Below are 23,568 nucleotides of genomic sequence, written 5' to 3' on the forward strand. Positions count from 1 at the left end.
GACTGCGTCTCCACCCCGTCAGCCATGTTGAAGTTTTTGGCGCCTCCATATCAAGTCTACTGACAGGCATATATGCTACTTTTTATTAAAAATGGCCACAATGCTGTTTCTTAATTTGGAAAGACATTAATGTCTCTTGTTTTTATGTTAGCATTTAAGATAGCTAGCAAGCTAACATTAGTTGGTCCATAATTTTTTCAATGTGTGGTTATCAATGATGGTTTTTCGATCATTTTAATTTACAAACCCTGTTTCCATATGAGTTGGGAAATTGTGTAAGATGTAAATATAAACGGAATACAATGATTTGCAAATCATTTTCAACCCATATTCAGTTGAATAAGCTACAAAGACAGGTGTGCAGGCTAATTGGGAACAAGTGGGTGCCATGATTGGGTATAAAAACAGCTTCCCAAAAAATGCTCAGTCTTTCACAAGAAAGGATGGGGCGAGGTACACCCCTTTTTCCACAACTGCATGAGCAAATAGTCAAACAGTTTAAGAACAACGTTTCTCAAAGTGCAATTGCAAGAAATTTAGGGATTTCAACATCTACGGTCCATAATATCATCAAAAGGTTCAGAGAATCTGGAGAAATCACTCCACGTAAGCGGCATGGCCGGAAACCAACATTGAATGACCGTGACCTTCGATCCCTCAGACGGCACTGTATCAAAAACCGACATCAATCTCTAAAGGATATCACCACATGGGCTCAGGAACACTTCAGAAAACCACTGTCACTAAATACAGTTTGTCGCTACATCTGTAAGTGCAAGTTAAAGCTCTACTATGCAAAGCGAAAGCCATTTATCAACAACATCCAGAAACGCCACCGGCTTCTCTGGGCCCGAGATCATCTAAGATGGACTCATGCAAAGTGGAAAAGTGTTCTGTGGTCTGACGAGTCCACATTTCAAATTGTTTTTGGAAATATTCGACATCGTGTCATCCGGACCAAAGGGGAAGCGAACCATCCAGACTGTTATTGACGCAAAGTTGAAAAGCCAGCATCTGTGATGGTATGGGGGTGCATTAGTGCCCAAGGCATGGGTAACTTACACATCTGTGAAGGCACCATTAATGCTGAAAGGTACATACAGGTTTTGGAACAACATATGCTGCCATCTAAGCGCCGTCTTTTTCATGGACGCCCCTGCTTATTTCAGCAAGACAATGCCAAGCCACATTCAGCACGTGCTACAACAGCGTGGCTTCGTAAAAAAAGAGTGCGGGTACTTTCCTGGCCCGCCTGCAGTCCAGACCTGTCTCCCATCGAAAATGTATGGCGCATTATGAAGCGTAAAATACGACAGCAAAGACTGAAGCTCTACATAAAACAAGAATGGAAAAGACTTCCACTTTCAAAGCTTCAACAATTAAGTTCCCAATCATTTATTGAGTGTTGTTAAAAGAAAAGATGATGTAACACAGTGGTGAACATGCCCTTTCCCAACTACTTTGGCACGTGTTGCAGCCATGAAATTCTGAGTTAATTATTATTTGCAAAAAAAAAAAAAAGTATATGAGTTTGAACATCAAATATCTTGTCTTTGTAGTGCATTCAATTGAATATGGGTTGAAAAGGATTTGCAAATCATTGTATTCCGTTTATATTTACATCTAACACAATTTCCCAACTCATATGGAAACGGGGTTTGTAATACGGTAATACCAACCGCCGGGAGTTTTACCGCGGTTATCATCATTACTGTTTATGAGCATGTAGTACAGACGGCCACAGCTGCCGAAACCGATGCAAAGAGTGACCATTCTTGCAGCCCGTAAACGCGCATTCACATGGCGATTTATCGAGGCTGTTAAAGGTAGCGAGTTCACTTTCATTTATTGTTTGATTAATTGACTTAACGAATATCGGCCCAGGTCTAGATTTTAGCATACATGTGCATGTACAAGCCAATGTGCCCCACAAAATGAGGATAGAGAAAAAGATGGAACTTATTGACAAGCACTATGGACTACAACTGGATAAAACGTCAGACTCGCGCAAAGCTCTTTGGGGAAACCTCTACCATACATGAAGATATCCGCTGACGTAACTAAGGCAAAATATGTCACAATTGTCCTGAATTCCAAACGGCTCGTTTGGAGCAAGTTTGGAAAAAAGGCAAGATTGTTTTATAAATATCTCCGCCATCATATCTCCGTGGTTTGTTTTCCAATTTTCGGGACTATATGCAACCCAAAATACACATAAACAAGTACCTACAAGTGCACTGCAAATTATTTGCAACTTGCCACGATTTAAAATTCTATTTCTAGAAATGTCCCTAGTTTTATTTACTTATTTTCAGTCACTGACTAATCTTAATTTTAGCATGAATAATTATATGTTTCTCTTCTAGTTTAAAAATGTTAAAAATGAGAAAATAACTATTAAAATTAGGGATGTCCGATAATGGCTTTTTGCCGATATGCCGATATTGTCCAACTCTTTGATTACCGATACCGATATCAACCGATACCGATATCAACCGATATATACAGTCGTGGAATTAACACATTATTATGCCTAATTTGGACAACCAGGTATGGTGAAGATAAGGTACTTTTTAAAAAAATGAATCAAATAAAATAAGATAAATAAATTTAAAACATTTTCTTGAATAAAAAAGAAAGTAAAACAATATAAAAACAGTTAAATAGAAACTAGTAATTAATGAAAATTTGTAAAATTAACTGTTAAAGGTTAGTATTATTAGTGGACCAGCAGCACGCACAATCATGTGGGCTTACGGACTGTATCCCTTGCAGACTGTATTGATATATATTGATATATAATGTAGGAACCAGAATATTAATAACAGAAAGAAACAACCCTTTTGTGTGAATGAGTGTGAATGAGTGTAAATGGGGGAGGGAGGTTTTTTGGGTTGGTGCACTAATTGTAAGTGTATCTTGTGTTTTTTATGTGGATTTAATAAAAAATAAAAAAAAAGACAAAAAAACGATACTGACAATAAAAAAACCGATACCGATAATTTCCGATATCACATTTTAACGCATTTATCGGCAACATCTCGAGGATGCTTAATTTAAGAATTGCAATTTGAAAAATGCTTGTTTTCAGAATAAAATACTTGAATCCATTTTAAAAGTCCTGATAATTTCTAGATATACAAATCTTAATTTAGGAAGTCTTAAGTAAAATGATCTATCCATACAGCTACTTGATTTCACACATTTTTGGTATTTTTTTTCCTAAAAACTGGTCTATATTTTGACAGCTATTTTTTGCAGTGTAGGAAAAGTTGGTTTTGCATAATAGGACCCCAGTGTACTGATGGAGACACAAAAACACCATTCTATTATGGATTTAAAGAGCACTGACTTTTTTTTGGATGGGCCTTTGATCGCTGGGGGTTGCTGGGAAGGTCCGCCTTTCTCTACCGAGTTACCACGGCGACAGCTGTGCTCGCCTGTGGCAGGGGAGGAGGAGGAATCGGACTGGCCGGCCTCGCAGACCACCTGAAAGCCCTGCGGAAGGCACAGGAAGGCCGATATGGACAGTTGTGAGTGATTAAGGACTACGGCTTTCCCCGGCTAACCACATTAATGCTCCCGGATGCCAGGCGTTAATGAATATCAGAATCCCAGCCCTCGGGAGAACATTGCAGTTGGGAGGGGAAGAGTCCAGCCTGAACACATTGAATCAACATGGGACCCATGCAGCAGATTGTGCAAAAACACTCACCAAGGGACCAGGGTTTCCAGTCCCACAGGGGCTGCATTGGTTGATCACTGGAGAGTTCCTCTTTGCTGGAGAACCAAACAAACCTGATTAACAAACACAATCACTCTTTCATGTCCGGAATAGAAAGATGGTTACCCGTTACGATGTTTCGGACCGGTTTGATGAGGGCCGTGAAGGCGGGGATATCAGGCTGGCGGTGCTCCCACATTGGTTGCCAAATAATGAGCCCACTGGCCAGGCGGAAAGTCAAGTCTGACTCCTGCACAAAATGTTTCATGTTTAGCTTGTATGATGCTCTTGTTACATAGATACACTTGTAGTTGTTGGGCAAGGAGAGACCTTGATCCGGTGGATGAGTGGAGCGAAGAGGAACACAAAGAGCTCCACGGTGGCCATGCTCTTGTAGAACAACTTGGTGCAAGCGTGCTCATCCTCTTCCAGGAGAGAACCGCTGTGCTGCGGGCCTGACCCACCTAAGGCGGAGCTGGAGCGGGAGCCGGGCGCGACTGGAGAGGAGCCCTGGTTTCCGACGGGCTGAGGGAAGGCGGCGCCGCCACTGCTGCCAGCCGACCAGCCGTGGCCCAAGCTGGGCTCGTGGTTGCACTCCTGGGCGGCATCCAACAGCATCCAGTGCAGCGTGTGGAGCAGCTTGGTCTCGGCCACGCCCAGCTTGTCTTGATGACCTGGAAGAGGTCAACGGTCAATAGTTAATTTAAAAAAGAATGACGTACATGGCACTTTGTTTGTTTTTACTTGAATTACAGCATCACATTTCCTCGGTATGTTTTTTAAAATAAAATAGAAACATTATGCTTAATAAATAAATATTGAAACACTCTTACTGTTCAAACTGTCTGTAATGTGGCCAAAAATATTAAATATACTTGTTAAAAAAACCTATGCCTTGTTATTAATTAATATTTAGGCCTACTACGCTACTGTATTTTAATATTAGTCATTATGGTGATACTTGAAAAGCCAAGTGTTTACTGAGGTGGTACTTGGTGAAGAAAAAAAAGAAAAAGTATAATAAATCACTAATCAGTTTTTAATTAATGTTAAACATTACATATACAGTGTAACCTTGATTTACAAACCCCTCTATTTGCAAACTTTTCGATTTACAAACTTCTAGATTGAGCCAAATGTGCCTTTGTGTGTGCCAACCTTGGTTCAATGTACGATTGTTTCATTCATTTTGTGTGCCGCTGGAAGCCTTAGGGCACGGCCATTTTTGGAGAGGCGGAGCCCTCAACGTCACATCCCGTTTATGCAGTCTATTACTCGGTCGCCACAGCGTGTGTTTTTTTTCTTGCCAGTCACTAAGTATTATCTATTTTGTTACTCAATAGGTGTCCAAAAAAGCCAACAAACCAGCCTGTAAAGATGGAGGGATTCCTTAATAATTATTATTATAATAAAAAAGATGATTTGTTATCATTATCTACTGATGATAACCTACATAGATCAGCTAATCTCTACTTTACACTATAAAGTATTGCATTATATTAATTTATATTATTACATGTTGTCAACCTTGTACTTTTTGTTTATGTCATTGCCTGAAATAAATGAATAAATGAAAAATGAATGAATGAAAGTGAAGGGAAATTTGATTGGTTTATAATTATTTTCAAGTGAATAATGGCAGGGAGCAAAGGGAAACTTGATCGATTGATTTATAATCATATTGAGTTGAGTTGATTTGTGTTTATTATGAACATGCATGCATACAACATGATACATCACAATTTCCAGTTTCTCTATTCAACATGTTAAAAGGAGTAGGAAGAATCAGAGCTTATTTAATCCGACCCCTTTTCCTTTACATAGCAGTTGCTAAAACCTTTGTTCACTTCCTGTTCTCAATTTATTCACAATATTCTCCACAAGTAATAACAAAACAAATAAATAAATAATAATGAGTGAAGTATGTTATATTTCACATGGTGAGATAAGTAAGATTATCTAGAAAAGGAATGGATGGATGAAATAAATTAAGTAAATAAATTATTCAAGTGAATAATGACAAGGTATTTACAATTATTACAAGCTGCATGCAAAAACTTTCTTGCATGTGTTTTAAAAACATAGCTTTAAACAAATTAGCCAATAATTAGTTTTTAGTGCATGTAAACATACTGAGCGTTGGGTGGGGGCCCTTCAGGGATCTAATAATAATAATAATACATAAATAATATTAAAGACTGAAATGGGGCTACCAAAAAAAACATTATTAGTTTAATATTTTAAATCAACTAATAACAGTGATGGAACAATCCACATTATTTGTGTTCATGTTTGATAGCCTAAACAATATGTCTACTTTAAATTCTGACCTGTCGTGCAAGCAGTGTTGGATTGTGCCCTCTTAACCTGTGTGAAGTTGGCCCCCCTATTCTTTGCAAAAAATATTAAAATAACACTGCCATTCGTTTGTGCTACGTTTGTGTTGTAAAATGTTTTGTTTGTGCCATTACGTTATTCTAAAACACATTTTGTGACTAGTGATGTCATTCGGCCCCCCACCTTGTCAAAATCTCCCCAAACTCGTTCCATTTGTTTGTGCTGGTTTGTGATGCAATTTTTTTGTCTATTAGTTTCTATGTAATGTATGTTTTACAGTTTTTATGTTATTAACAATTTATTATTCATAACCAGCCTCCCCACCTTGTCAAAACCTCCCCCAACTTGTCCCATTCATTTGTGCTAAAGAATGTTTTTTTATAACTATTATAGTTTTTATTTTATTAAGATATTATTATTCCTAACCAGACCCCCAACCATGTCAAAACCGCCCCAAACTTGTCCCATTCATTTGTGCTATAAAAATGTTTTGTCAAACTATTATAGTGTTTATGCTATTAACATTTTATATTTTTTATGTTATTAACGTTTTATGATTTATAACCCGCCCCCCACCTTGTCGAAATCTCCTCAAACTTGTCCCAATCGTTTGTGCTACATTTGTGCTGCAAAATGTGTTGTCTAATTATTATAGTTTAAATTGTATTAACGTTCAATTATTCATAACCAGCCCTCCACCTTGTGAAAAGCTACCCAAACATGTCCCATTTGTCTGTGCTGCAAAAATGTTTTGTCTAACTATTATAGTTTTTATGTTAACCTTTGTTTAGTTTTTATGTTATGAACGCGTTATTATTCATAACCAGTCCCCCCCAAACTTGTCTCATTTGTTTGTGCTACATTTGTGCTGCAATTTTGTTTTGTCTATTATAGTTTTTATGGTATTAACATATTATTATTTATAACCAGCCCCCAAACCTTGTCAAAATCTACCCAAACGTGTCCCATTCATTTGTGCTATGTAATGCTGCTAAATCATTTTGTCTAAATATTATAGTTTTTATTGTATTGAAATGTTACTATCCATAGCCAGACCCCCAAACACGTAAAAACCTCCCCAAATTTGACCCATTCTTTTGTGCAATAAAAATGTTTTGTCTAATTATTATAGTTTTTCCGCGACCCTGAAAGGGACAAGCCATAGAAAATGTAAGGATGAATGGATATTGTAGTTTTTATGTTATGAATATTTAATATTTGTTAACGTTTTATGATTCATATCCAGCTCCCAACCTTGTTAAAATCTCCTCAAACTTGTTCTTATCGTTTGTGCTACATTTGTGCTGCAAAATGTTTTTGTCCAACTATTATAATCTTGATGTTTTTAACATTTAATTATTCATAACCCGCCCCCCACCTTGTCAAAATCTCCCCAAACTTGTTCCAATTGTTTGTGCTGCAAAATGTTTTTGTCCAACTATTATAGTTTAGGTTGTTAATGTGTAATGATTCATAACCTGCCCCCCACCTTGTCAAAATCTCCCCAAACTTGTTCCAATTGTTTGTGCTGCAAAATGTTTTTGTCCAACTATTATAGTTTGATGTTTTTAACGTTTAATTATTCATAACCCGCCCCCCACCTTGTCAAAATCTCCCCAAACGTGTCCCAATCGTTTGTGCTGCAAAATGTCCAATTATTATAATTTTTATGTTGATCGGTAGTTTGTGAGTTCAAACCCCGGCCGAGTCATACCAAAGACTATAAAAATGGGACCCATTACCTCCCTGCTTGGCACTCAGCATCAAGGGTTGGAATTGGGGGTTAAATCACCAAAAAATGATTCCTGGGCGCAGCACCGCTGCTGCCCACTGCTCCCCTCACCTCCCAGGGGGTGATTAAGGGGATGGGTCAAATGCAGAGGACACATTTCACCACACTTAGTGTGTGTGACAATCATTGGAACTTTAACTTTATTAACGTATAATTATTCATAACCCACCCCCGCCTTGTCAAAATCTCCCGAAACGTGTCCCAATCGTTTGTGCTACATTTGCAAGATGTTTTTGTCCAACTATTATAGTTTTAATGTTTTTAACATTTAATTTTTCATAACCCGCACCCCACCTTGTCAAAATCTCCCCAAACTTTTCCCAATCGTTTGTGCTACATTTATACTGCAAAATAAGTTGGTTCAACTATTGTAGTTTTTATGTTTTTAACGTTTAATTATTCATAACCCGCCCCCACCTTGTCAAAATCTCCCCAAATGTGTCCCAATCGTTTGTGCTGCAAAATGTTTATGTCCAACTATTATAGTTTTTATCATTTAATTATTCATAACCCGCCCCCCACCTTGTCAAAATCTCCCCAAACTTGTCCTAATCGTTTGTGCTACAAAATAAGTTGGTTCAACTATTATAGTTTTGATGTTTTTAACGTTTAATTATTCATAACTCGCCCCCCACCTTGTCAAAATCTCCCCAAATGTGTCCCAATCGTTTGTGCTACATTTGTGCTGCAAAATGTTTTTGTCCAATTATTATAGTTTTGATGTTTTTAATGTTTAATTATTCATAACCCGCCCCCCACCTTGTCAAAATCTCCCCAAATGTGTCCTAATCGTTTGTGCTACATTTGTGCTGCAAAATGTTTTTGTCCAACTATTATGGTTTTGATGTTTTTAACGTTTAATTTGTTATGATCATAGTTTGTTCACGTTATAAGCCAACAAGAGACATAAAAGGTAAATAAACTACGATCTGGGGAACGGATCATAACATAATTATTCATAACCCACCCCCCACCTTATCAAAATCTCCCCGTTTGTGCTATATTTGTGCTGCAAAATGTTTTTGTCAAACTATTAGTTTTATTGTTTTTATTATTCATAACCCACCCCCCACTTTGTCAAAATCTCCCCAAACTTGTCCCATTTGTTTGTGCTGCAAAATGTTTTTGTCCAACTATTATAGTTTTGATGTTTTTAACGTTTAATTTTTCATAACCCGCCCCCCACCTTGTCAAAATCTCCCCAAGCTTGTCCTAACCGTTTGTGCTACATTTGTGCTGCAAAATGTTTTTGTCCAACTATTATAGTTTTGATGTTTTTAACGTTTAATTATTCATAACCCGCCCCCCACCTTGTTAAAATCTCCCCAAATGTCTCCCAATCGTTTGTGCTACATTTGTGCTGCAAAATATTTTAGTCCAACTATTATAGTTTTTATGTTTTTATCATTTAATTATTCATAACCCACCCCCCACCTTGTCAAAATCTCCCCAAACTTGTCCCAATCATTTTTGATACATTTGTGCTGCAAAATGTTTTTGTCCAACTATTATAGTTTTGATGTTTTTAAGGTTTAATATGTTATGATCATAGTTTGTTCACATTTTAAGCCAACAAGAGACATAAAACGTAAACAAACTATGATCCGGGGAACGGATCATAACATAATTACTCATAACCCACCCCCCACCTTGTCAAAATCTCCCCGTTTTTGCTATATTTGTGCTGCAAAATGTTTTTGTCAAACTATTAGTTTTATTGTTTTTATTATTTATAACCCACCCCCCACTTTGTCAAAATCTCCCCAAATTTGTCCCATTCGTTTGTGCTACATTTGTGCTGCAAAATGTTTTTGTCCAACTATTATAGTTTTGATGTTTTTAACGTTTAATTATTCATAACCCGCCCCCCACCTTGTCAAAATCTCCCCAAACTTGTCCTAATCTTTTGTGCTGCAAAATGTTTTTGTCCAACTATTATAATCTTGATGTTTTTAACATTTAATTATTCATAACCCGCCCGCCACCTTGTCAAAATCTCCCCAAACTTGTTCCAATCGTTTGTGCTGCAAAATGTTTTCGTCCAACTATTATAGTTTTGATGTTAACGTTTAATTTTTCATAACCCGACCCCCACCTTGTCAAAATCTCTCCAAACGTGTCACAATCGTTTGTGCTACATTTGTGCTTGCAAGATGTTTTTGTCCAACTGTTATAGTTTTAATGTTTTTAACGTTTAATTATTCATAACCCGCCCTCAACCTTGTCAAAATCTCCCCAAATGTGTCCCAATCGTTTGTGCTACATTTGTGCTGCAAAATGTTGTCCAATTATTATAGTTTTGATGTTTTTAACGTTTAATTATTCATAACCCGCCCCCACCTTGTCAAAATCTCCCCAAACTTGTCCCATTCGTTTTTGCTACATTTGTGCTGCAAAATGTTTTTGTCCAACTATTATAGTTTTGATGTTTTTAAGGTTTAATATGTTATGATCATAGTTTGTTCACGTTTTAAGCCAACAAGAGACATAAAAGGTAAATAAACTACGATCCGGGGAACGGATCATAACATAATTATTCATAACCCAACCCCCACCTTATCAAAATCTCCCCGTTTGTGCTATATTTGTGCTGCAAAATGTTTTTGTCAAACTATTAGTTTTATTGTTTTTATTATTCATAACCCACCCCCCACTTTGTCAAAATCTCCCCAAACTTGTCCCATTTGTTTGTGCTGCAAAATGTTTTTGTCCAACTATTATAGATTTGATGTTGTTAATGTTTAATTATTCATAACCCGCCCCCACCTTGTCAAAATCTCCCCAAACTTGGCCCATTCGTTTTTGCTACATTTGTGCTGCAAAATGTTTTTGTCCAACTATTATAGCTTTGATGTTTTTAACGTTTAATTATTAATAACCCGCCCCCACCTTGTCAAAATCTCCCCAAACTTGTCCTAATCGTTTGTGCTGCAAAATAAGTTGGTTCAACTATTATAGTTTTGATGTTTTTAACGTTTAATTATTCACAACCCGCCCCCCACCTTGTCAAAATCTCCCCAAACTTGTCCCATTCGTTTTTGCTACATTTGTGCTGCAAAATGTTTTTGTCCAACTATTATAGCTCTGATGTTTTTAACGTTTAATTTGTTATGATCATAGTTTGTTCACGTTACAAGCCAACAAGAGACATAAAACGTAAATAAACTACGATCTGGGGAACGGATCATAACATAATTATTCATAACCCACCCCCCACCTTGTCAAAATCTTCCCAAACCTGTTCCAATCGTTTGTGCTGCAAAATGTTTTTGTCCAACTATTATAGTTTGGATGTTTTAAACGTTTAATTGCTCATAATCCGCCCGCCACCTTGTCAAAATATCCCCAATCGTTTGTGCTGCAAAATGTTTTTGTCCAACTATTATAGTTTTGATGTTACGGGGCTGATTATGAATGATGTATACGCTAATAACATGAAAACCATAACAGACAAAAACATTTTGTGGCACAAACGTAGCACAAACAGTGTTATATTGCTAATTGCAATGATAAGGGAGACCAACTTCACACAGGTGTCTCCTTACCCAGTCTGTTCCTGTTGGAGAGCAAGATGGAGGTGCAGTGGAGGACGTGAGGCAAGGCAGCCTGGACCAGCTCCCAGCGAGAGATGCTCTGGATGGCTTCCGACAGGGCGGGCGACAAGCCGTGCAGCTTATTCTCCACCAGCACTCGCTCAAAGGACTGGAGAGGCAGCCAGAAGAAGCAGAGAGCACACATGAGACAGGAACCAAAGCCTCTTTCAGTGGGAGAACACAGTGGCAGCTCTGTGCACATCCAGAGGGGATCTGGCCATGGAGGACTCATTATGGATATGACTTATGGAGGCAAAACTAATTTGCTAAATGTAAAATGAAGAGTGCACTTGACAAAAGCAGATTATCCGCCCAATGTTAGAATGACTCACCACGCATGATGCTTCATATTGTTTCCCCAGCTTCGGGCGCAGAAATGCACTGGAAATGAACACACAAGTAAATAATGAGGAATGAAAGTACATCTGGCGGTGACGTCACCGTCGTTGTGGTCGACACAACATGGAACACCTGTTATCCGCTAACCTGGTCTGCCGCCACAGGAAGGTCTGGATGGGGAACGGAATTCCTTTCCCGCACTCGGGCTCGTTGTCGTCCACGCTCTTCCGCTTCACCATGTCGGCCGCGGACCTCCCTGCTCGACCACCGGTTGTTGGCGCAGGTGAGCGGCGAGCTTTTTCCCTCACGACATGATTGGACTCGTCCTGCGTAAAATGGCTGCAAGTGTCGCTGTGGCGGGAAGGAGGGAGGAGGAGGAGGAGGAGGAGGAGGAGGAGAAGCTGATTTGTGATTTCCGCACCCGTCAGCGCTGAAGAGCGACAGCGGGAAGAAGAAGAAGAAGCCTCGCCGAAAAAGGCGCGTGTGTGTGCGCGGCTGCGGCAGATGTCGACCTTGGGTTTGGCGCAGCGGAAAGCGTCACGTCGAAAATTGCATCGATAATCGCCGGGAACTCCAACAGGTTGCCAGACAGCCCAGGTGGACTGGAGGGATAAAAAGGGGGCGTGGACACGAGAGGTGCCTGTATCGACACTAAATCGTAGCATCGGATCGATTCCAGCGCGATGAGGTCGACATTTTTCAGTTGTCTGCCGGGCCCTAAACATCATTTTATTTCACCCCCCCCCCCCCCCCAATTACACATTTGTACACCATTTTATTTATGTCAAAGGATTTTTTATTTATATTAATTATTTTCCAAAAATAACACCGCAGCCAAGACATATAACAGAGGAAAAACAAAACACACAAGACTACGGAGCCCCTAAAGGGAAATGGAGATTGCGAGATCTCGCGATACCTTTTGCGAGATGTCGCGATACCTTTTTGCGAGATCTCGCGATACCTTTTGCGAGATGTCGCGATACCTTTTTGCGAGATCTCGCGATAGCTTTTGCGAGATCTCGCGATACCTTTCGGCGAGATCTCGCGATACCTTTCGGCGAGATCTCGCCATACTTTTGGCGAGATCTCGCCATACTTTTTGCGAGATCTCGCCATACTTTTTGCGAGATCTCGCGATACCTTTTGGCGAGATCTCGCGATACCTTTTGGCGAGATCTCGCGATACCTTTTGGCGAGATCTCGCGATACCTTTTGGCGAGATCTCGCCATACTTTTGGCGAGATCTCGCCATACTTTTGGCGAGATCTCGCGATACCTTTTGACGAGATCTCGCCATAATTTTGGCGAAATCTCGCCATACTTTTGGCGAGATCTCGCCATACTTTTGGCGAGATCTCGCCATACTTTTTGCGAGATCTCACCATACTTTTGGCGAGATCTCGCGATACCTTTCGGCGAGATCTCGCGATACCTTTCGGCGAGATCTCGCGATACCTTTCGGCGAGATCTCGCAATACCTTTCGGCGCGATCTCGCCATACTTTTGGCGAGATCTCGCCATACCTTTAGCGAGATCTCGCGATACCATTAGCGAGATCTCGCGTCACCTTTTGCGAGATGTCGCGATACCTTTTGCGAGATTTCGCGATACCCTTTTGCGAGATCTCGCGATACCCTTTTGCGAGATCTCGCGATACCCTTTTGCGAGATGTCGCGATACCTTTAGCGAGATCTCGCGATACCTTTAGCGAGATCTCGCGATACCTTTAGCGAGATCTCGCGATACCTTTTGCGAGATCTCGCGATACCTTTAGCGAGATCTAGCGATACCTTTCGGCGAGATCTCACGATACCTTTCGGCGAGATCTCACGATACCTTTTGGCGAGATCTCGCCATACTTTTGGCGAGATCTCGCCATACTTTTGGCGAGATCTCGCCATACTTTTGGCGAGATCTCGCCATACTTTTTGCGAGATCTCGCCTAGCTTTTGCGAGATCTCGCGATACCTTTTGGCGAGATCTCGCGATACCTTTTGGCGAGATCTCGCGATACCTTTTGACGAGATCTCGCCATACTTTTGGCGAGATCTCGCCATAATTTTGGCGAAATCTCGCCATACTTTTGGCGAGATCTCACCATACTTTTGGCGAGATCTCGCGATACCTTTCGGCGAGATCTCGCCATACTTTTTGCGAGATCTCACCATACTTTTGGCGAGATCTCGCGATACCTTTCGGCGAGATCTCGCGATACCTTTCGGCGAGATCTCGCGATACCTTTCGGCGAGATCTCGCGATACCTTTCGGCGAGATCTCGCAATACCTTTCGGCGCGATCTCGCCATACTTTTGGCGAGATCTCGCCATACCTTTAGCGAGATCTCGCGATACCATTAGCGAGATCTCGCGTCACCTTTTGCGAGATGTCGCGATACCTTTTGCGAGATTTCGCGATACCCTTTTGCGAGATCTCGCGATACCCTTTTGCGAGATCTCGGGATACCCTTTTGCGAGATGTCGCGATACCTTTAGCGAGATCTCGCGATACCTTTAGCGAGATCTCGCGATACCTTTAGCGAGATCTCGCGATACCTTTTGCGAGATCTCGCGATACCTTTAGCGAGATCTAGCGATACCTTTAGCGAGATCTCGCGATACCTTTAGCGAGATCTAGCGATACCTTTAGCGAGATCTCGCGATACCTTTAGCGAGATCTCGCGATACCTTTAGCGAGATCTCGCGATACCTTTTGCGAGATGTCGCGATACCTTTTGTGAGATGTCGCGATACCTTTTGCGAGATGTCGCGATACCTTTTGCGAGATCTCGCGATACCCTTTTGCGAGATCTCGCAATACCCTTTTGCGAGATCTCGCAATACCTTTTGCGAGATCTCGCAATACCCTTTGCGAAATCTCGCAATACCCTTTGCGAAATCTCGCAATACCCTTTGCGATGTTTCGCATTACCCTTTGCGATGTCTCGCAATACTTTTTGTGAAATCTCCCAATACTTTTTGCGAGATCTTGCAAAAGTTTTTTTCCTATGTCAGTGAACCGGAAGTGAAACAGCGATGGAGGAGTGGGAGCCTACCCATCATCTGTGCTACGACGAGAAAGCCCCCTCGCCCTGAGTATTCTTTTCAGATGTCTCTCACTTATGTCAAAGCCATGTCTACGTGCAAGAACGGATTTGATGTCTTTATATGTTAGGCCAATACTAAAATAGAAATCAATAAACGTCTCCCACGGATGATGGGTAGGCTCCTCCATCGCTTTGTCTGTTTCACTTCCGGTTCACTGACATGGGAAAAAAACCTTTTGCGAAAACATTTTTCTCCCTCCATGTCCCTTTAGGGGCTCCGTACAAGACAAGTACAAGTCCGTACAAGTCCTGGGCATGACGTTAAAGTGCATCCGGCAGTGGAGGCTCCTCTATGGGGTCTTGGGGCACTAGGAGCTTAACCCCTTTACTACTGTTACCCCAGGTGGCCCTTGGCAAAGGCCTAGTACCTGACTGCCCCCTAGCCAGGGATACGGTGAAGACCTCAACGGCGGAGCAGGTGGAAGAAGGTAGATGTAAGAGTTACCACAAGAAGGCACCCCCACATCCATGTGGGCCCAGTTATGGGGAAATAACAACCCAAGACCTCAACGGTGGAACAGGCGGAGGATGATTGTTAACCCTATGGAGCGTCACAACGGCTGGGATGGCGGATGAAGGCTGCAGCAGAAAAGTCTTGGACTCCATGCCACTGGACCCTGACCCTGACCTGTCAAGGATCGTGTGGTGACTGTCTGTGCACCAGTCTCCCCACGTTAAACAAAGTCACGCACAGGCATCCTCCATAAAGGGATACCCCCCTACCAGGAGGATCGTCATACTCGCTTCGAGTGACCGCCGATGATGATAAGACAAAGCAAATAAAGCCAAACAAAAACAAAACAATCCTCCCCACTCCCACACATTCACACATCCATTGAGAAAAGCTTACATGAACTAGAGAAAATCCTAAATGAAAATAAAAAAATATATACACTACCGTTCAAAAGTTTGGGGTCACATTGAAATGTCCTTATTTTTGAAGGAAACGCACTGTACTTTTCAATGAAGATAACTTTGAACTAGTCTTAACTTTAAAGAAATACACTCTAATGTGGTAAATGACTATTCTAGCTGCAAATGTCTGGTTTTTGGTGCAATATCTACATAGGTGTATAGAGGCCCATTTCCAGCAACTATCACTCCAGTGTTCTAATGGTACAATGTGTTTGCTCATTGGCTCAGAAGGCTAATTGATGATTAGGAAACCCTTGTGCAATCATGTTCACACATCTGAAAACAGTTTAGCTCGTTACAGAAGCTACAAAACTGACCTTCCTTTGAGCAGGTTGAGTTTCTGGAGCATCACATTTGTGGGGTCAATTAAACGCTCAAAATGGCCAGAATAAGAGAACTTTCATCTGAAACTCGACAGTCTATTCTTGTTCTTAGAAATGAAGGCTATTCCACAAAATTGTTTGGGTGACCCCAAACTTTTGAACGGTAGTGTATATTAAAATGAAAATAATAACAAAAAATCATACATTAAGCATCTGACCAAACCAGTCTATTGACTTTTGCAGTCAAGATATTTCATCACAGGGCCCCAGGAGTCCATATGTATAACTGAAACAAGTCCATGCAGCCAATTTTGAAAGACTGGAGGAGTTGGTGTCTTCCAGTCTGCCAGTATGAGTTTCTTGGCCAGCACTGTGCCCATTAAGAGTGCAGATTGGGTGTAGAGGGGAAGAAGTTCATGAGTCCACTGAACATCCAAACAGGGCTAAGTCTCTGTCAGGTAAGAATGGGCTTTGGAAAACTTCAGAAGAAAAAAAAGAGAAAATCCTTGACCAAAATGTACCGATGACTGAACACTTCCAAAATAAATGCAACAACGTACCATTATCTACTTTACATTTGTCACAGGTTGGGGACACAGCAGGATAGAATTTATGTAACATAACCGTAGAATAATGAAACTTATCTTTAACTTTGAACTGAATTAACCTGTGTCTGCTTTTTATTGAATATTTATGAATGTATGAAAGTGCAGTCATCCATACCTCATTAGGGAGATTTTTAACTGCAAAATGTTTTTGTCCAACTATTACAATTTGATGTTATTAACGTATAATTATTCATAACCCGCCCCCCACCTTGTCAAAATCCCCCCAAACTTGTCCCAATCGTTTGTGCTGCAAAATGTTTTGGTTAATCACATGAGTTTCTTCGTTAATTTTGACAGCCCCAAAAATTTTTTACATCATTAAAACAATGCCTTACTTAAGAATGATTAATGCAATGTGCCACAAAAGCCAACCTGTCACAGGGAGACATTTGCCATGATGTTACTCTCAGTGACAGAGCAGGAAGCGGCTATAGAATACGCTTGAGGTCAAATTTAATATGAAATGCCTCGTCATTTATTTACATTAATTTCTCGTTTATCGTACTTAATTGGTTCCGGACAGAATCCGTAAATTAGGAATTATTCTTAGGTGGGGCGGCATGGCTCGGTTGGTAGAGTGGCCGTGCCAGCAACTTGAGGGTTCCAGGTTCGATTCCCGCTTCGGCCATCCTAGTCACTGCCGTTGTGTCCTTGGGCAAGACACTTTACCCACCTGCTCCCAGTGCCACCCCCACTGGTTTAAATGTAACTTAGATATTGGGTTTCACTATGTAAAGCGCTTTGAGTCACTAGAGAAAAGCGCTATACAAAAATAATTCACTTCACTCACTCACTTATTCATTACAAATCGAATATTTTCATAGCTAACACATAAAAAAACGTTATGTTTTTATTAGGGATGTCCGATTTATCGGCCGATAAATGCGTTAAAATGTAATATCGGAAATTATCGGTATCGTTTTTTTTATTATCTGTATTGTTTTTTTGGTGGGTTTTTTTGTTGTTTTTTATTAAATCAACATAAAAAACACAGGATACACTTACAATTAGTGCACCAACCCAAAAAAACCTCCCTCCCCCCATTTCTTTCTGTTATCAATATTCTGGTTCCTTTTGATTGATTGATTGATTGATTGAGACTTTTATTAGCAGGTTGCACAGTGAAGTACATATTCCGTACAATTGACCACTAAATGGTAACACCCGAGTAAGTTTTTCAACTTGTTTAAGTCGGGGTCCACTTAAATTGATTCGTGATACAGATATATACTATCATATATACTATCATCATAATACAGTCATCACACAAGATAATCACATTGAATTATTTACATTATTTACAATCAGGGGTGTGGAGGGGGGGTGGGGGGGGGGATATGGACATCAAGTAGTGGACATAGAGAGAGAGAGAGAGAGAGAGAGAGAGAGATCAGAAGGCATAAGAAAAAGAAAATATCTGCATTTGATTGTTTACATTTGATTATTAGCAATCCGGGGAGGGTGTTAGTTTAGGGTTGTAGCTGCCTGGAGGTGAACTTTTATTGCGGTTTTGAAGGAGGATAGAGATGCCCTTTCTTTTATACCTGTTGGGAGCGCATTCCACATTGATGTGGCATAGAAAGAGAATGAGTTAAGACCTTTGTTAGTTCGGAATCTGGGTTTAACGTGGTTAGTGGAGCACCCCCTGGTGTTGTGGTTATGGCGGTCATTTATATCAATATATATCAATACAGTCTGCAAGGGATACAGTCCGTAAGCACACATGATTGTGCGTGCTGCTGCTCCACTAATAGTACTAACCTTTAACAGTTAATGTTACTCATTTTCATTAAATACTAGTTTCTATGTAACTGTTTTTATATTGTTTTACTTTCTTTTTTATTCAAAAAATTTTTTTTAATTTAGTTATCTTATTTTATTATTATTTTTAAAAAGTACCTCATCTTCACCATACATGGTTGTCCAAATTAGGCATAATAATGTGTTAATTCCACGACTGCATATATCGGTTGATATCGGTATCGGTTGATATCGGTATCGGTAATTAAAGAGTTGGACAATATCGGAATATCGGATATCGGCAAAAAGCCATTATCGGACATCCCTAGTTTTTATATTTGTATATAATTTTATGGGAGCCATCTGAACATGAAATAACACCCTTTAGTCACTTTTTAATCCCATATAGTAAAGCTTCCTGAGGCTGAGCCAATCAGTGGCCATGATACTGAACCTTGTGCTCCGATTGGTTTGGTCTAATCTTGTGGCCCATCTACTGTAGTATTGATATTTTTAGTTCATTTAGTAATCATTATGCTGGAAAATGCTTAGTTTACAGCAAACATGTTGTGGAGTATGCTTTAAAAGAGTGGTCCCCAACCACCGGGCCGCGGACCGGTACCGATTGGTACCGGGCCGCGCAAGAAATTTAATTTAAATAAATAAATAAATAAATAAAATATATATATATATATATATATATATATATATATATATATATATATATATATATATATATTTTGTAAATAAATCAACATAAAAAACACAATATATACATTATATATCAATATAGTTCAATACAGTCTGCAGGGATACAGTCCATAAGCACACATGATTGTATTTATTAATGAAAAAAAAAATCTCCCCCCCCCCCCCCCGGTCCGTGGGACAAATTTTGAAGCGTTGACCGGTCCCCAGCTACAAAAAGGTTGGGGACCACTGCTTTAAAACACAAAAATAGATATGCGAAACGGTCAAGTTGCAATAATTGAAGTTTAATGTGGAAAGGCACGACTGTATTTGACACTGTATATAACATGGGGCACCCCACAGATTACGGGGCCCGAAACACTCGTGTTTTTTCTGTAGGGTGGGGTAGTCCCGGGCCTATCTGTGTGATTTTTCGTTGATATCGTTATATTTATATTCAGGGACGTCGAAGTGGAGGGCTAGGTGGGGATGTTGTAGGACCTAAACACAGGGGGGCCCCTGGGGTTTTATAAAGTTTGAAGAATGCTTTTAAAAATGTAAGTAAAACGACGTCCATCCATCCATCCATTTTCTACCGCTTATCCCTTCCGGGGTCGCAGGGGGTGCTGGAGCCTATCTCAGCTACAATCGGGCGGAAGGCGGGGTACACCCTGGACAAGTCGCCACCTCATCGCAGCAGGGCCGGCCCGTGGCATAGGCCGTATAGGCAAATGCTAAGGGCGCCGTCCATCAGGGGGCGCCACGCCAGTGCCACAAATGTTGGAGAAAAAAAATAAATTAAAAAGTTGGTACTATTATTTCTAAATACAAAAAATAATCCCATGTTAATTAAAATGCAAAGTAAAGCCTATTTAATAGAAATATTATTTGTTACAACATTACACCCCCCCTCCCCGTGCGCCTCCCCCCCCATTCCCGTATCATGACTCTTTTTGGACGTCACCACATCAAAAAATCAACACAAGATGTCAAAACGGCCAAAACTGTCAGGTGCCCAGGGAAGAAAAAATAGAAAAGAAGAGGAGGAGAAACGAGAAAAAGACAAGAGGTAGCAGGTAGGTAACGTTAGCCTACATGAAATTATTTGTCTGTTACAGAATGTGATAGTAACCTGGCTTTTTAGCATTAAGCTAATGTTACATGATTCGGCAATTGCTAATCAATAAATAGCTAGTTCTGTTTTAACGTCGGGTTAATATTGTGGAGGGGGCTAAATTGTTATGGAAAATAATAATGTAACGTTAGGTAATTACAGTACTCCCACCTTACATTCCTCAGGGACATTTGTATTAGATGTTTTTTGTTTACATTGTTATTGCCTTCTGGTTAGCTAATGTTTGCCCTGCAGGTAATAGTCACTTTTCCACCCCTTTATATATTAGGTATAGTTGTAAGCCTAGTTGTTAAAGTGCACATCATTAATGTTAATTAAGCAATATCACATGAGAGGGAATGCTGTTTTTTTAATTTGAGCACTGTTGTGATTCGGTTAAAGATAATCATAACATAACATTCTCATATAATATGTTAATTTGCTTTCTTTAAGTAAAAAAAAAAGGTCAAAGACAAAGCTATTCGGTTTCTTGCGAGTATATACACTTCACTGCCGATGTGGGGGGCGCCACCTAAAATCTTGCCTAGGGCGGCAGATTGGTTAGGGCCAGGCCTGCATCGCAGGGCCAACACAGATAAACAGACAACATTCACATTCACACACTAGGGCCAAAATGTTAATTTACAATTATTACAGCTGCTTAAGTAGACTGACCATACATCCTCTTTTCACCGGACATGTCCTCTTTTCCGCGGGGCTGTCCGAGCGGAGTTTCTTAAATGCCTCAAATGTCCGGCATTTTGAGTTAGGGTTGCATGTATTTTTAATGTACGTTCAGGGTTAAGAAGGGGTTAAAAACAAAACAAATTGTGAAAGTGTGCGCACGCAGCAGCATTCGTGAGGGAGGGGCAGAGACGGAGAGAGAGAGAGAGAGTTATGATAAACGCGCATGCGTCGCCAGGCTCTGCTTTTTATCCATAGATTTATCAGATTTAATTTTTTATTATCTATAGCAGGGGTGTCAAAAGTGTGCCCCACAGGGCATTTGATAATGTTTTAAAGGCCCACGGCACATTCTAAAAATACTATTAAAATAAACTAAAACATAACAAAAGTGAAATAAAAAAGCTTAAAGGTGAAATGTAATTTAGAAAAAGTTGCAATGTTGACTAATAAAACAAAGCTGTTTTTTTTTTCTTTCAAACTGTCATTGCTCAAAACATAATAGTGAATCAAAATCAATGTTATTATGAATTATTGACCTATCCAAGGTTCCGATTACTTCACATCAAATATTCCACTTTGAAAAATATTTTCGGTGGAAGATTTTGCATATTTTGTGTGTTTGCCATTAAAAACATAGTTTTGTTTGACAAAAAAGGGCGGAAAACAAACAAACAAAAAAACAACATAAAAAAAAACTAAAACATTTTGAAATGAGGGATAGATGTGGAGTTGATGTAGACTCCAGAGATTTTAAGCGTTAAATATAAAATGTATGTATGCCCTGGCACACCATTATCATCATTTCATGATCCAAGCAAAACACTTTTTACACTTTTATACTGAAATAAATACACCTAATTAAATAAAAACATAGAGAAAACTACCAGCAGTGGATCCATGAAGGAAAGAAGAAAGTGAATAAATGTTTATAACTGAATACATTTACTTATGTATACACATTTGTTTTCTTTTTTTATTATTTTTTTTAATGAATTAAGTAACGTTTATGACAACCTTTTTCCAAAACACAATATACAATGCGAGATACAACAGGATAATGCATGCGTTTATCATTTGTTTTCAAAACGCTTACAAAAAAGTGGGACCCCAAAAATTTACTGTGGGACCCCATTTTTATGACTTGATGGGGTCCCTGGGACCCCATTTTGAAAATTCCTAGCGCCAACACTAGGGATGTCCGATAATGGCTTTTTGCCGATATCCCGATATTGTCCAACTCTTAATTACCGATACCGATATCAACCGATACCGATGTATACAGTCGTGGAATTAACACATTATTATGCCTAATTTGGACAACCAGGTATGGTGAAGATAAGGTCCTTTTTAAAAAAATAAAACTAAATTAAAAACATTTTCTTGAATAAAAAAGAAAGTAAAACAATATAAAAACAGTTACATAGAAACTAGTAATTAATGAAAATGACTAAAATTAACTGTTAAAGGTTAGTACTATTAGTGGACCAGCAGCACGCACAATCACGTGTGCTTACGGACTGTATCCCTTGCAGACTGTATTGATATATATTGATATATAATGTAGGAACCAGAATATTGATAACAGAAGGAAACAACACTTTTGTGTGAATGGGGGAGGGAGGTTTTTTAGGTTGGTGTACTAATTGTAAGTAAGTACTAATATTTATTTTTATATTGTTTTTATATTTTATTTATTTTTTGTTTTTATTCAGTCATTGGTGGAGCATAATATTGTTTTTAATATTGTTTTTAACATGGCTGTGCAGCACTTTGGAAACCTTCTTGTTTAAATGTGCTACATAAATAAAGTGGATTGGATTGGATTGTAAGTGTATCTTGTGTTTTTTATGTTGATGTAATAAAAAATAAAAAAAAATATAAAAAAATACGATACCGATAATTAAAAAAACGATACCGATAATTTCCGATATTACATTTTAAAGCATTTATCGGCCGATAATATCGGACATCTCTAGCCAACACAGCTGTCAACAGAGGAGAAAAAATGCTTTATTTAAATAAATATATTATTTATAAAGCAAGTTCGAGTATCATTGGCAAATTTTCACCTAGTCCAGGTGTTGTACCGAAATCTGTTACCCATCGGAATTTGTAACTCCAGGGGGCGATGTTCCCATGGCGTTTGTTTGATGGTTAAACGGCAAGCCCAAAAAGGAGGAGAAGAAGAACGCTTGCGTAAATGGCGTAAACTATCCTTAATGCTGAAACGTCAGTTGTCAGAATTTCAGCATTAATAAATTACACATATTCTGGAAATCAATGACTTACTTTCATTATAGTATGAGTCCATTATATCAGCTGTTGATTCTCTCTCACACACATACATTTTCCGGATTAATTTATTTATTTATTAATGCTGAAATTCTGACAACTGACGTTTCAGCATTAAGGATAGTCTACGCCATTTACGCGATACAATGGACTCATACAATAATGAAAGTAAGTCATTGATTTCCAGAATATGTGTAATTTATTAATGCTGAAATTCTGACAACTGACGTTTCAGCATTAAGGATAGTTTACGCCATTTACGCAAGCGTTCTTCTTCTCCTCCTCTTTGGGCTTGCCGTTTAACCATC

General features: G+C 39.4%; 1 protein-coding gene across 3 annotated transcripts in view; it reads right to left on the reverse strand.

Annotated features, from left to right (window-relative positions):
* LOC133659689 (protein unc-80 homolog) overlaps positions 1-23,568 on the reverse strand; it is a 117,859-nt gene that overhangs the window by 93,824 nt on the left and 467 nt on the right. For 2 of the 3 annotated variants that reach the window (XM_062062293.1, XM_062062301.1), the window contains exons 1-7: positions 11,933-12,377; positions 11,779-11,827; positions 11,399-11,555; positions 4,055-4,398; positions 3,851-3,974; positions 3,716-3,780; positions 3,353-3,498 (exon numbers count right to left, since the gene is read on the reverse strand). In XM_062062293.1, coding sequence (XP_061918277.1) covers positions 3,353-3,498; positions 3,716-3,780; positions 3,851-3,974; positions 4,055-4,398; positions 11,399-11,555; positions 11,779-11,827; positions 11,933-12,024 — 977 coding nt within the window. In that variant the 5' untranslated portion in view covers positions 12,025-12,377. Of the gene's footprint in view, positions 1-3,352; positions 3,499-3,715; positions 3,781-3,850; positions 3,975-4,054; positions 4,399-11,398; positions 11,556-11,778; positions 11,828-11,932; positions 12,378-23,568 lie in introns of those variants that run through there. The other variant, XM_062062284.1, reaches the window with a different exon arrangement.

The sequence above is a fragment of the Entelurus aequoreus genome, linkage group LG01, assembly GCF_033978785.1.
Source record: "Entelurus aequoreus isolate RoL-2023_Sb linkage group LG01, RoL_Eaeq_v1.1, whole genome shotgun sequence".
Taxonomy (NCBI): domain Eukaryota; kingdom Metazoa; phylum Chordata; class Actinopteri; order Syngnathiformes; family Syngnathidae; genus Entelurus; species Entelurus aequoreus.